General features: G+C 40.9%; 1 protein-coding gene across 2 annotated transcripts; it reads right to left on the reverse strand.

Annotated features, from left to right (window-relative positions):
* Positions 1 to 662: 662 nt before the first annotated feature.
* gpr173 (G protein-coupled receptor 173) lies at positions 663 to 12800 on the reverse strand. Of its 2 annotated transcripts, XM_034695455.1 has the most exons (3): positions 12260 to 12800; positions 11849 to 11959; positions 663 to 7239 (listed from the first exon to the last, which is right to left on the reverse strand). In XM_034695455.1, exon 3 carries the CDS (start codon positions 7065 to 7067, stop codon positions 5874 to 5876), a length of 1194 nt encoding a protein of 397 aa, XP_034551346.1. In that variant the 5' UTR covers positions 7068 to 7239; positions 11849 to 11959; positions 12260 to 12800; the 3' UTR covers positions 663 to 5873. The 2 variants fall into 2 exon arrangements, 1 of the variants encoding a protein (XP_034551346.1); XR_004632938.1 differs by lacking the exon at positions 663 to 7239 and adding an exon at positions 10510 to 11711 and having other exon boundaries at positions 11849 to 12800.
* Positions 12801 to 14547: the final 1747 nt, after the last annotated feature.

Genomic DNA, 14547 nt, shown 5'->3' on the forward strand with positions numbered 1-14547 from the left:
ACTTATGACAGCAGAATTGGATGCACTGGTACAGACCAACACGTTCTTTAATTCAAACTGTCTTTGATTTTGTCCAAACAGTTTATGATCTTGCGAAAATGTATGTATTTTTAGGAGCTCCATAGTAGCTTCAGTTTTATGAAATTAGTCTCTGAAAAACATGCACTGTATGTTGTCCATAAATGCTTCATTAGTATAACTTATTTGACTAGCTTTAGACCTAGCATCTCTGCTCAGACTCTGCTCATTTCTGGCGTAAGAAGGCTGTTAATCTTTGATTTCAGATTATAACAGCATGGATTATATTTCTTTGAAACCTAAGCCGGCAGTCAAATTGATCAGACAAGCTGGAGGCAAACACAGCAACACTTCTCCAAATGGCTTAAACTAAGAACTATCATTTACTGAATAAAACATGCACAACATCGATGTATACTAGGTAAATAAACTAAAGTTGTGAGTGGGAATATGAACTGCAATTACTGTTTTCAAATGGGGTCCTGTTAGTTGGGTTCACTAACTTGTGAGTTAAAATTGTCAAAATCCTTGAGTTCTTGGGTTGCTAATCATTAGCTGATGGTTTCAGGAATGGTAGAAGCCAAACCGGTCAATGCTTTGGTCAATGATATGGAAATATGTTGTAAAATGAGTCTTGTGGACTATTTCTTGGCAATTTTTTAATACATCTCAGAAAACATTGGCATTTTGCTTTTGCACGTTGGCCATTTTAAGTTACAAAGCCTGCCAATTGGATTGGCCTTGTGCCGATTCACCTTTTATAGGTGTTGTCCAACTTTTTTTTTTACTATGGCGCAGCCAGTAAGTATCTTGGAGCAGAAACCACAATATTATCTGGGCCAAAAATTCCTCCTCTGTGCGATGGTAGTTATTTAAAGTAACTTGAGAGGCAAAAAAAATCAACCATTGGATGTAATCTGCATTCATAAGCAGATATTTAGGCACAGAGATCTCTACTGTCAACATACGATCACTAAGGGGTGTGGAATTTTTGCCACCTCTTTTACTCTTCTCCTGCTAAAAACTAAAGTAATCTCAAACAGAATTGGCAAAAACTCAGATTTAAAAACAGGCACTAAAATACTTTCTGTACAACACTCCCCTCTCTTGTCATTAGATTTTGCTTTCTTGTGTACATGCTGTTAACAGACATTACCTGCACACAGGCCAGCCTTATTGCTTTGCACAGCATCTTCCCATGTTGTTGCCCACGCTTATAATTTCCAGCTAGCAAGTTTGTTTCCAGCTTGTCGGATCATATGAATGCTCACAGTGCAAGTATTACTGATGGAGACAACCCAAACTGAACAATCTGGTGCTATCCTTACAGAAAATAGCACACTGAATGCTGATATGGTTTTAAAGTGAAAGTGCCACGTTGTTTCGTCTTGGTTTTTTGCAACAAGAGACTGAAATGTCACGCTCTTCATCTGCATCAGTTCTTCAAAGAAACATTCAGAAGGTGGCTGATGTTAGCGATAACATTTGGCCTTACCGAAGCTTTGAATCAAGCTTGTTTTTTTTTACCTTCATCAACCTTACATATAAAGAAAAGAAAAATCCAGTCAGTTAATCATAACCCATTACATGTTTTACAAAAGGGACTTTCAGTAAACGTCATTGGTTTGGTAACACATTCAGATCTTTGTGTGAGGAAATGGATCGACATGAGAAGTACTGAGGAAGCATTTGCAGGAATGATATCTTCAGGGTGCAAAATGTGTCTGGTCAGTATTTTACCTCCTGTCTCATTCATGTTACCATCATCCTACACATTCACACAATCATACCTGCCAATAGAAACACTCACTCACACACACAGTAAAAATACGATGATGAGGAACTCTTCCTTTGCATTTCAAAGTTGGTTTGCTGTCAATATAATACACACTAAATAGTACAGAGGTCACAGTAAATTTACAAAAGATAATCTGCCTGAGGCAACTAAAAAAGCATGGTCAGGCCTCTCCAGCATCAACTCAGGATCCAAACGGTGATCTGGCTTTGTCCCACAAATGAAAATGGAAAGACTGGTCATTTTTCCTTCATTTTCATGTTGATATCCGAGAGGGAAACAAAAGAACAGAAAAACAATCCAACAAAAATCTGGAGCAGATTTTGCTCACATCATCAGTCTGTGGTAGAAAAGTCTACTATTCCGTTATCTGTCCATGACCTCAGTTCCTCCAGGTGTTGATGGGAAGAGCAACAAGTCTTCCAAAAATGTCACGAGTGTGTGTACACAGTGTTCAGTTTCCTCCGTTTGAATGACTTCGGCGCACACAGAAGAGACACATTTGTCTACTTTTTGTTGCATTGGTTTTTCATGGAGTAAGGCCATAATTCTGAAATCAAAAACAAGATTCTCTGTGGCATGCTGCTGTCGGGTGTTTCGTGTACGCCACGGCCGAGACAAAGGGGCACCTCAAACCCCCCAAACAAGCACACTGTTTTGCCCTCAATCTCAAGTACTCACTTTGTCATCTTTTCAGACATTCACTGACAAATTACAATCTCTGTGCCCTGTTCTTTACTTCCACCTAAACTCCACTTCAAGTTACAGTTCACTCTCCGAGAGAAACAAGAAAGAAGCACAGTTAATCGATTCTGGATCTAGATTTGTGCAAAAATAAAGCAGACCTTACTTCTACCGCAATCTCAAACCTTCAGTACTCAGTGTGTAGTAATGATGACATAAACGTACTAGATCATATCTACATTCATTTTACACCAGATTTATCTTGTGTTGCGAATTTCACAGATTTCATCTCCATTTTTCGGTGATCATCTAAAATGAATTAATATAACATAGGCTTTAGTGATGTTTGTCCTGCAAGCGTCAAGACAACAAATGTTACTGCAGCCAAAATGTTAAACTTTATATCATAATTTTCACCCTAACAGTGATCATATTTGCATCTTTGTATACATTTTGACTCTGTATCTCACCATGAATTTTCTCAAAATTCAGACCTTTTTAAGAGGGGTCAAAATAATTCAGCAAAGCTTGTTTTATACACCAAGGAGAGTGATCAAGGCCAAAATAATACCAATAGCTAGACTGAGAACATAGATGCGTAGTATCATCCCGTTATCTAAAGCCCCCATCCTGCCATAGAAGAGACAGTCTGACCTGTGCTTTGGTTGTACGTAATCACATTTCACTCGACAAACAGCTTCTTACGTGCACAAAATTTGGCATTCAAGTTTGAGAGATGTATGCAGTTAGCAGTGCCCAGTCACAAAGTCTCTCTAGAAAATGATTACTGTAGAAATACTACTTTTTAAGCACGTTTTTCAGTTGTCACTTGTGAATGTTTGTAGGTGTATCCAAAGCCTGATTCAGTGTCTTACTATTTGTTGGATGATGCACAAGTGAGGATGACAGAGGGGACCATCACTGGCACAGATGGAAGTTTGTATCCTTGACAAACAGAGTGAAAATCTGCCAAGAGGATCCTGCACCGTGCCCCGCCCACAGATTCTCCAACATAACTGGATTTTATGATCCACACTCACTTAGAGACTTAGAGAGTAAATGATGATTGAATTGTCCATACATTTCTGAAACCGAGGAGTCCCAGTTGGAGTTGTGTCAATGTCCAGTTTAAGTAAAACTCTTCTGGTGTAATATTAACTGCTTAAAGGTTATGCTTTTAGTGACTCAACTGCCTTAAACTTGAGTGCACACAGTCAGATTGTATTGAAGTCAATGAGAAACGAAGCCTACTTCTGCTTTAATATATTATCAACTCATTAGTGTATGGTCTCAGTCCCTTGTTTCTGGTCTTCTTCAACCAGCATGTTGTGTTTTTTCAAATTTTAGTCCCAATTAAGATAAAACAAACAATAAAGCAGAGTATGCTTTAAGCTTTGGGCAGCCGGCGAGTGTCAAAGTGCAAAACTGGAGGCGTAAAAACTGTAGTAAACAAACTAGTGGGTGACTAAACAGTGCTTACTTTACTTCTTATATGCACTCTATAGTAGAGGCATGTTTCCTTTCACATGATCAAAGTGGTAATAGATCAGTTTTAGCTGTACTTATTTAGTTTGATAACATAACTGTCTCACATTAAGAACTGAAGTGTGAACAGCAGCAGAGAACTGGAGCATCTCTTCAAAGAGGATAAGCTAGTTTTGCTGCTTTTTACATGAAAATGGTCTGCTGACAGTCTAATTGCATTGTAAAATATTAATATGTTCAGTTAAACTTTTAACAATTACATCCATTTATATGCACTCAAAAGTGAATTTCATGCTCCAAAAGCGCGAGGTGGTTTGTTAGAAATAGACTGAGAGCTTAGCGCTAACTAAGATGTTTGGTGAATATCAAAACAGACTAGCTGACAGCAGATCGTACTTGGCATCTTAGACTGAGACATGCCTTGTGGGCATTGAGGGTGACATTAAGTTGTTGAATTATTTAAAAGAAATCCATTCCTGGTATTGTTTATTTCCATTATGGTTATTTTTGAGGACTTTGTGCATCTGTTTTAAACATTCAGACACTCAGGATGGTGTACGAAGTCAAAGGGAAGTTAGGTCAAGTTTTTGAGCCTAGCTAGGGGACCTTTCTTTCACATCTTGTAATCATAATGTTCAGGTATGGAACATGTTTTAATTAATTTTGAAGACAGGTGTTTTATGTAACTGGGCACTGTGCTAAGACTTAAATCATAGGTATTAAAAAGCTGTCGTCAGCCAGAAACCTCTGATACTAACACTGAGATGATCTTTTGTCTTCAAGTGATGCACAGCAATACAAACAAACATGTTTTGGTGGTACTTATATTCTGCCACCATCTGAAAGTACCACAGTTCGTCTTAACATCAATGTAAAACAGAAAATAAAGTCGACACGATAACCTGCCAACAAAGGTGAAACAATGGGAAGTAAATTTTCATAGACATGAAAGCTGGTGTTTTTGTCACTTATGTGTCAATGCCAGACACACGAACAGTACATTTTTCCCTATTTGGTGAAGGGCATTAATGGGAACAATCTATATTTCTTAACAAGCTTAAGGTCAGTTTTAAACATCTCCCTTGCCACTTAACGAACCCAGAATTAAAAATTCACTCTTTGAGGTTGCCTTTACCAAACATTAGTATTCAGCGCGTCTTCTTTTGTCTTAACAGTAAATTACTTTGATTTTAGAACCAATTTCTGGCCACAATTGAACAATTAATTATGATAGGGCTGAACAAGAAAATACTACATTTGGAATTAATGTATTGGACAATATAAATGATGACCTCATAGGCCCTTAAAACCAAGTATAAATATGCTGACCAACAAAAGGCAATGTGTTTAGTTTAAATTTGGCTGGACAATCTCTCTCTTTGTCAAACCAGTACTCTTATATTAGGTTACCTAACTATTTCAGCATTTAAGCAAATTTAGATTTAAACTCATAAATTGCTTCTTTGTCCTCCCAAGGAGTCTTTTTTTTTTCAGCAAACCCACCAAAACATCCCTTGTTTCAATCCTTTCTTATCAGCTTTCTTTTTTTTTTTACATTCTTTTTAAAGCAGCTAGCTAATGAACTATGTTGGTGGTTATCCATCTGGCTTGGTTTCCACAATGACTGCATTATTACTTGTCTTGTCTGCTGTTTAAGTATGTCTTATCAAAAGTAAGGGTCTGACTGTGTATGTTTTGAGTGACAAAGGGTTTGGTAGATGAAAACACATGCTTACCATTCCAGTGTTTTTACCATTACACTCAACTGTTTACACCCTAGACTTAAACGCAGCTCGCATTGAATCAAAAGCCAAAAAAACTCAAGCAAACACTCCCACATCACATCTCTAGGTTGCCCCTTGGTTTTTCTCCAGTTTCAGATCATTTCTGCTTACATGACACAATAAGGCTCTCGTGGCAGATGAGGTTTAGTCCTGCAGCAGGCTGGTAGGTGGGAAAGGAGCCCTTTCTTCAAGTCTTTGTTCAGGAAGAAACAGACAATAGGGTTGACCCCGGCTTGGGCGAAACTCATCCACACCGTGGTGGAGAGGTACCGGTGTGGTATTGTGCAAGCCTTGACAAAAACCCTCCAATAACAAGCCACTATGTAGGGAGACCAAAGCACCAGGAACAGCAGGGTGATCACGTAAAACATCCTGCCAAGCTGCTTCTCCGCTTTGAACTCCTCCATGCCCAATAGGCGCCGGTTCTGGTTGTGCAAGTTCTGCCGGATTCCCAGCAGAGTTGGCGGCATCGGGCCCCTTCCAAAGCCTGCAATCCAGTTTGCTGCTGCTTGGCCTGTGGCACCCGGCCCATGGAAGGTCCAGTTCTGACTGATGGCCGGCACCATCTGGACTGGCTTCATCTTGCGGTGCTTGTACTCAAAGAGGAGTAACTTCATGTAGACGACATGTGTGGCAAGAATGAGTACAGCTAGCATCAGCATGAAGCCTAAAGTATCATTGGCCTTGAAGTACCTATGCTCAAAGATACACTGGTCCTCCTCTCGAATGAATTTGTAGGTGCCAACATCAAAAACTGGGGGAAATGCCATTGCAACTGACAGTGTCCACACCATGCACACCACCGCTACACATGTCCAAAATGTCATACGCTTGGAGTAAAAGCGGTGGTGTGCAATGGCCATGTAGCGCGTTACACTGATGCAGAACAGCATGAAGGCGGCATGGAAGCAGAAGAGCACTGCCATGAATGCCACTACTTTGCAGCTCAACACACTGTAGGTCCAGGCTGAACCGTTCTTAATAGACACCAAGACAAAGGGGAAGCAGATGGCCGAGCGGATGGTGTCTGCCAGACACAGGTCCAGCAAGAAGTAGTAAGGTGCTTTGTGCAGGGCCCGGTCCCGTAGTACAAGCAGAGACACCACCAGGTTGCCCACCAGGCTGATGCAGATGATGAGCCCCAGTAGCACCAGCTTGATGTACGTAGAGACAGCTGAAGAAGAACTATCCGCTACAACACCTCCAGCAGTAGCCACCACCGCTGCCATGGGCCCTGCAGGCCCTGCAGGCCCCTCACTGCTCTCGTTTCCATTCGCCATCCCAAATGCACCCCCAGCCATACCACCTTTTCTTCTGACACCACTCCCCCACCGCCTCCTCCGCCTGCTAATTGATCCTTCGTCCTCGTGATTGCTTCCTTTCTGCAGTTCACAAGGAATAGGAACACGCCAATCCACATCGCTCCATTTTGAGCAGGGTCCCCTTGTAACACCTCTTCAAACCTCCCGATCCCTAAACAAAGAAGACAAAGAATTAATTGGGGTAGGTCCCTTTTAGAGATGTCAGTGCATGATCATACCAAGTAGAACCAAATAAATTCAACAAAAACAATCGACTTATTTAGCTCTAATCATGAAACTTTCTTGCAAACAGAAATGTTTCTGAGAATACTGATTTGTTGCCTTGGGTTTCCTCGCACCAAGCGTGTTGGGATTCATTCAGAGTAATTCTTCAGTCTGGTGTTAAAGAGAGACTGTGAAAGGGGCTTTCCTCACACCTTGGTTAATTAAAACAGAAGTGCACTAAGTACCTAAGTTTCCTATTAAAAAGCAAGTAAAAAAGATGCAACCTGGAAACCATAAAGTCGGCATACCAAATGAAGTACTGGACATGTTTACACCATTTTTACAGCCATCAATACTTTGACATCTGCAATTCAGTTGCAGTTCAAACAAACAATAATATCATTGAACTCCTTTTGACTTGAGATTAAAAATAACTACGCCAGTGGAAACATTATTTTTGACTTTACAAAAAAGTGTGCAGCAAAATATACATTTTTATGGGACACAAATATTTTATATTACAAATACATAACCATGTAAGTTTTTTTTAATGATTTGCATTAAATGATTCTCTGTTACCAGAGCTCTACATAGCCATGAATAAAGAAGTTAAACTGGTGGCAGTGAAACCAGGCAAGAGGAATATACATGTTTGGAAGAAGCAGGAGGAAGAAACTATTGCAAATAAGAGTGAAGACTGAAACACAGACAGCTACACGTAGCAGGCTGAAGACAATCAGAGTAATGTTTGACCAATGAAGGAAACATGGCACATCGCCAAACTTGAATTTGAATGTTCTTGGGACTCCTTTGGAGGAACTGCCCATTGGGTACTTTAAATGGATCCTTTTCTATTTGTGTTTTACCACTGAAGTGATGTGGTGATTGGCATCATAGTGTGACATAAATCAACAGCTACAATTACAAGACAGGGACATGGTGGTCCTTCCTTTATGTAGATTGTGTCCAATGTTTTCTGATAGGAACAGAGTTGGACGCCAGAGAGGCTGTGTCAGTCCTGCTTTCTGTCAGCTTGATGGACAGGGACGTCAAACTTCTGTCACTATGCGTCTTTGCCTTAAATGAGATACAGTCTGTGGCTATCACGGGATCAGTCTCTCATCAAACAGTGAAATCACACATCTCGTTTAGCTCCGCCTGTATCATTGGAATTAACCTGAACACCTTTTAAGAACGACCTCCTGACAGAAACCTGAAGCATTGTCATGATGGAGCTACAGAAACAGTTTAGTTTAGTTTGACTAGTTTAGCTAATGCTCATTAAACGTATCTTCCCCTGATAAGCTAATGCTTGCCCTTGTATCATAGATAGTATAATAAATGGATGTAGTCGCCGAAACGCCACCCACATTTCTGAAGCCTATCGTTGGCGATAGCTACTGTATATTGAAAATGCTGACTCGACCTAACTTTGGTCAGCGTAACATAAGGCAAAGAGGCGGACTTGATGCAGGCCTTTATCCTCCTCACTAACAGCTATGGCGTGCCTGTCTGTCAATCACGTCAGCTGTGGCCCTAATTATGCAAATTTCGTAATCTTAACATATGAAAAAACTTCCCCTGTAAAGTGTGTGCCGATAGAGAAATGAGCTATTCAGGTAAAACTCACTTTTTGTACCAGGCAGTAAACACGTTCATTTTTGCAGAAAACATGACATTCCTGGAGCTTCTGAAACCACCTCAAGTGGACACTCGAGGAACTGCAGTTTTTAGCACTTCCACATTGTCTTCATTTCTTATGGCTGGAGGTTGCCGCTTGACTTGTAGGCTAAGCTTGGTTAGTCAATCCATTGGCTCACAACACAAGTACTTTCACTTTTTTGTGCAATAATTATGTCATCATAGTCACTAAGCAACTGAGGCAGAAAAGTTATAAGTAAGTGGTGATGTTTTAATCGTTCACAACGCTAAACAGAGTTCATTTGAGGGGGGAAAAAAAGCCACACAGGACATCAAACTTGTGTACAGTGGTCCCTTATCCGAAAGATTCTTCGCCTGTTCTTTGCACACCTGCAGAACTACGTGATTGAGAGCCAGCTAGTGTGAAAATCTACACCGATGCAGTGTCTCAAGCAGGTCTGTCCTGTTAACAACATGCTAACGTTTGCTGTGTGTCAGATGTTGGAATGTTAAACATTATTATAAATTTGTGCAGGATTTTCCTGTTTATAAGAGACTTGTGGGAATTCAACATGTGGCACGCCCAAATGTCGTATGGTGGATCTCCCACCCTCAGATTTTTCATCCAGCACTACATATATTTGCTGCTTGTTTCCAAAGAAGACAGGTGCATGGAGCTGCAATGGTGCTCAAGATTTTGCCTGTTGCTGACCTTTATTGGCTGAACCAATCACCTTAAATAAAATGACAAATTTGCTCAAAATCTACACGGTCTGAGGGCACCATTTAACTGGTTAAAGTACACGCCCCATAAACAGAGGCTATAGTCCTCAATGCATCCGTCGCCTGTTCAACTCTTGTCCTTGAACATTGGCTCAATGTCTTCCCCCGCTCTCTGCTACTAACATTTTCCCATTTCTCTCTAGCTTTCCTATCCATAAAGGCGAAAATCCCCAAAAAATATAACTTTGAAAATGTAAAATCTACACGGCCCTCAAAAGTTCTTGCAGTGTCGACACAAAGCAAATAGTTACTCTTTAACAGCTATGAATTGTGGTTTTTGAGCATCTTTGATAGCCAATATAAATTACGATATGTGACTTTACATTTGTCCTCATGACAAAGGTGTGATTTTGGGGCTGTCCAATGAGGACACATCACAGAAGCTGGGATCCAAAAGAGGATTATCGATGAGTATCTTCATGAGCCAGATTCTTGCCCTACAACTTGCAACCGTTTTGAAAGCCACAACCTGCAAATGAAAGGGCTGCCTGCAAAATTTGCAAAGCAGATCTTGCTCATAATGGGAGTGCGCTGGTAATGTATGAAAGTTCGACGGGAAGGCACGTTGGACGTTGCCCCAGAATACTTTATCGTTTTCTGTCTTTCTCATCTCTTTTTCTTCCTCCTCTCCAACCACTAGTAGAGCAAACTCTTACCATGTTATAAGAGTAACCATGCTAAACATTAAAATTAAACCTGTCTTACATTATCACTAGTTATGTTTAAAGCCAGGACAAAAATAGGGCTTGGATAAAGATTTTTAGTAAGAATGTTTTGAGTTTAAAAGCTGATATCTAAATAAGAGCCATTACGTGGTTCGTCGTTGATAAGTGGTTTTAATTACATTTTCAATAATCCCTGAAAAGTTGACTTTTAAAATAGTCGGTAGTTGCGGCTCTAATGTAGATCGGCATCATGCATGAAAACAGTCTTCTGAACATTGTTGGATGGTTTGGAGCATAATGGATGAAAAAGCTTGAAATGAAGACATAACTTCACAGAGGTTTTTTCCAAAATCTGGATTTCGTCATGATCATTTTTACCTCGAATGGTATAAAAAATGTTTCATTTAACATTTTATCCTTAAAATAATTGAAACCAGGACCTTAATGAGCATGTAAATGCACTCGTTAGAACAGTGATGTTAGCATATAGCTAAAGGCAGTATTGTGCAAATGTGCAGCCTTTATAAAAGCTGCTGTACCAAAGCTGTAAACTATTGTAATCTGGTTTAACCATATCTAATCTGACAGGAGTGGAAGAGAGTGAACAATAGTGAATTTTGGTGCTGCCTTTTAAGACTGCAAATGGGTGAATAAATCTGAATTATTGGTTCAGTTAAGGAAAAGAACAGTATCATTGCAGCTTCAAGAAAATATCATTTGAAAAATCTAAATCCTTTTGTGCTCCATTAAAAGGACAAGTGTATGTAGCTGTGGGGAACTGTGAGAGAGGCTGTGTGTCTTGAAGGAGGGGCTTTGCGAAGCTGGAAGTTGGTTGGCGGCGGAGGGCAGAGTCACTGTCAGGAACTGGGTAGCAACAGCAGCCCAATACCTCTGGCTTGATGTTGGTGGGAGGAGGCGACAAAGCTCACTGGATGAGATGTAGACAGAGTTGGTCTCCGACAGCAGGGCCCAGCATCAGGCCTCCTCATGTGGAGCCTACAGGTCTGATGAGGACTAGAGAGCCACCAGCTGCTGCAGTCCGGTGTAAAATCACACACACCACAGAGCCTGTTTTCCTTCAGGAGGTGGCGCTACGCTCTCAGAAGGGCACATTACACCAAATGGTATTAAATCACTTGGCTGTCCCAGTGCAGAGCCAGGCCCTACAGCTGGAGGAAATCCTGTATTATTTATCATCAACACAACACAGCGTCACTGCTGCTGTGATGCATGCATGTAATATTAGGATTTGCCCTGCATTAGATGATCATTCTGTAGAGGCTGAGGCAGACAAAAGACACCAGTCCCAGGGAGCTGGGGCAGTCTGGGCCTGCAGGAGGTAGCCAGAAAGACAGCAGCAAGCACTTAGATAAATAGCATGCAGGGATGCAGAGGCAGGAAGCATGACATTTTGCAGATCAGGGACCTGTGGGCTATACAAAATGGTAGTCATGTTGTGCTGCTTACCTGCTGTGGGCTGCTTGTCCTCCACTCTATGGCAGGCAGGCCGTCTGTTGCAGTCTACATGAAATACAGGCTACAGCGATCCACCTGGCTGTCTCCACTGAAAACGACAGGCTGAAAACAAACGATAAATGAGAAATACAGCAGTGTCAGTGCCCCCAGTCTGTCTCAAAGGTGGTCTAAGAAGCCTGTTGCGGACCCCCTTTAAAAAACAAAATGTTTAAAGAAGACAAAGCTGCGTTTCCTCTTTTTTCTTGTGCATGTCATGTCTCCGTGTTTTCCACAGACACTCGTGCCGGTTGCCAGTAAATCCCCAGTCCCAGTGACAGCACAGGATGTGGGTACATCACCATTCAGATGCTGTTTATTTCATAGGTATATCAGCTCCAGTCTTGACAATTTAATATGCTATACCAGAATGAGTAAACTCATAATTCCCTGCAGCTGACAGAGTCCAGCAGACGCCCTGTGGAGCATCTCCTGCTCGCGGTTTTCGGAAACCCTGTTGTCGATCCTCCGCCGCACTTCCTTTCGCATTGTTCAAGTCAATCCCAAGGAAACCTCATGATTGCTGTTTATTAAATCCGTACACATGCCGAAACAGTCACAGCCATGTCTTCTGGTCAGAAATCGACCCGGTTGCTGAGGCTAGGAAGACCCGAGCAGGCGGGTTCGGGCTGCGGGATGACACCGAGGCCGATCCTCATTCTGTCCCGCAGCCCGTCAGCGGCCAGCCGGGCATCTCACCACCGGAGAGCGGCAATGAAGAAAACACTAACGATGGAAATATCCCGTAAGAGATGCCTGGTCCGTTGATGTGGCAGGCAGGTGTAGGAGCTGCCTTGACCGGCTGTCAGACCTGGGCTGGTTTCGGGAATAAGCGCAGTATCCAGGCGTCAGAAGAGGCGACTGCTGCTGTTATCGGCAGTGATTTTAATCCCGTCTGAATGGTCCATGGACAGGGGCGCTATGGGGGTTTTTGTGGGCTGTGCCTGATGCCCACCACAAACATCAGGAAGCACCAATTAGATACTTTATTCATCCCCGAAGTGAAATCCAGTTTCTTTTGTATAAATAATTTATTTTAAATGCAGTAAAAGTAGTTTTTTCAACCTATCGTACACCTAAAGGGTCCCAAACCCACATAGGCTTAGAAGACTCCAGAATACAAAAAAGGCATGGGCAACATAATGAGAGAAAAATAGCAAATGCATTGCCAAACATGTCAGACAATACAAAAATACAATTATAATGCACCCAGTAGGCAGAAGTGCTTAAATGAATATACTCCCAAGATTATCTTTTATTTTCTCAGCAATCCCATTAAAATTTCCTCCCAAATGGTTTAAGGAGATCTATAAACTGTTTTCAAAATTCCTCTGGAAAGAGAAAAAACCCAGAATTAGCATTACTAAGTTATCTGTATCTAGGAAAAAAGGTGGGTTAGGGATACCAGATATATACCTCTATTATCTGGCTTATAATGCTGCATATCCACTATCCTGGGCCTTTAAGACAAACCATGCAGATACAGGTAGCTGGAGATGGCTTGAGCAAAAGATTGTATTGAAAAAGGCTAAGCATGTTTCTCTTGCCTCCTTATGGTACTATCCGAAACATGACAATGAAATTAAAAATCCCTTAATTCTCTTCTCAATAGAAGTCATTAAACTATTACACAAATTTGTGGTCTGTCCTTGCCCTCTTGTCCTTTATGGAAAAACCCCTTATTTACAGCCGATAATAAACCTCTCTCTAATGAAACATGGCAAAGCCAAAATATTTTTAAACTAGGTCAGTTATTAAAAGATGGAAATATAATAGACTTTCATGAATTTCAGGTAGATAATGGTTTAAATAATCCAGACCTTTTTCAGTACTTGCAGCTTAAATCTATTTTACGTAAATACAATTTTAAAAACATTACCCTAGGTAATAATAAAACAACTGACAATCAATTAAGAGATGCAGCCACTGGCAAAGGAACTGTTTCTAAACTATATAGATTAATGTGCCACATTCGTTTTGACTGTCATGCACCTGTGTTATCTCAATGGGAGAACGATCTGGGCGTTCCCCTCAAAGCAGAGCAATGGGAAGCAATTCTGAGACGTTCAAACTATTTGTCAAAATGTGTTGGATACAAGTTAATCCAAATGAAGATTCTATGGAGGTCATACATCACCCCACAAAAACGGAAGAAAATGAATTGTCATGTTTCAGATCTGTGCTGGCATGGCTGTGGGATGACGGGAACACTAATGCAGTAACTATGGCATTGCCCAGAGATCCAAAGGTTCTGGATTGATGTTGAAGATTTTTTGTGCAAAATATTGATATCAATATGTCATTATGTCCTACAGTGGCCCTACTGGGAAACAAGATAGATGGAATAACATCCAGAGAATTACAACACTTGATCACGTTAGCATTTCTATCTGTAAAACGGACAATTTTAATGAATTGGAAGGTAAGAAAGGCAAAATGTTTTGATATAGACAGCTGGCTTAAAGATTATTTGGAACTGATATCTATGGAGCAGCACTTGTAGAACCAGGCAGTGGCCACAGAGGCTCTTTGAATTTTATTTTATCAGTGATGGATAAAAGACCTTGATGGCTCTTATTGATACTTGACTTGAGTTTGAAACCCCATGAATTTTTGGAATTTTTGAATGAACATGAATGTATACATTTTATTTA

This window comes from Notolabrus celidotus, chromosome 11, assembly GCF_009762535.1.
Source record: "Notolabrus celidotus isolate fNotCel1 chromosome 11, fNotCel1.pri, whole genome shotgun sequence".
NCBI classification, from domain to species: domain Eukaryota; kingdom Metazoa; phylum Chordata; class Actinopteri; order Labriformes; family Labridae; genus Notolabrus; species Notolabrus celidotus.

Coding starts and splice junctions, on each gene's coding strand:
- gpr173 (XM_034695455.1), bottom strand. CDS start 7,067: ATGGCTGGGGGTGCATTTGGGATGGCGAATGGAAACGAGAGCAGTGAG.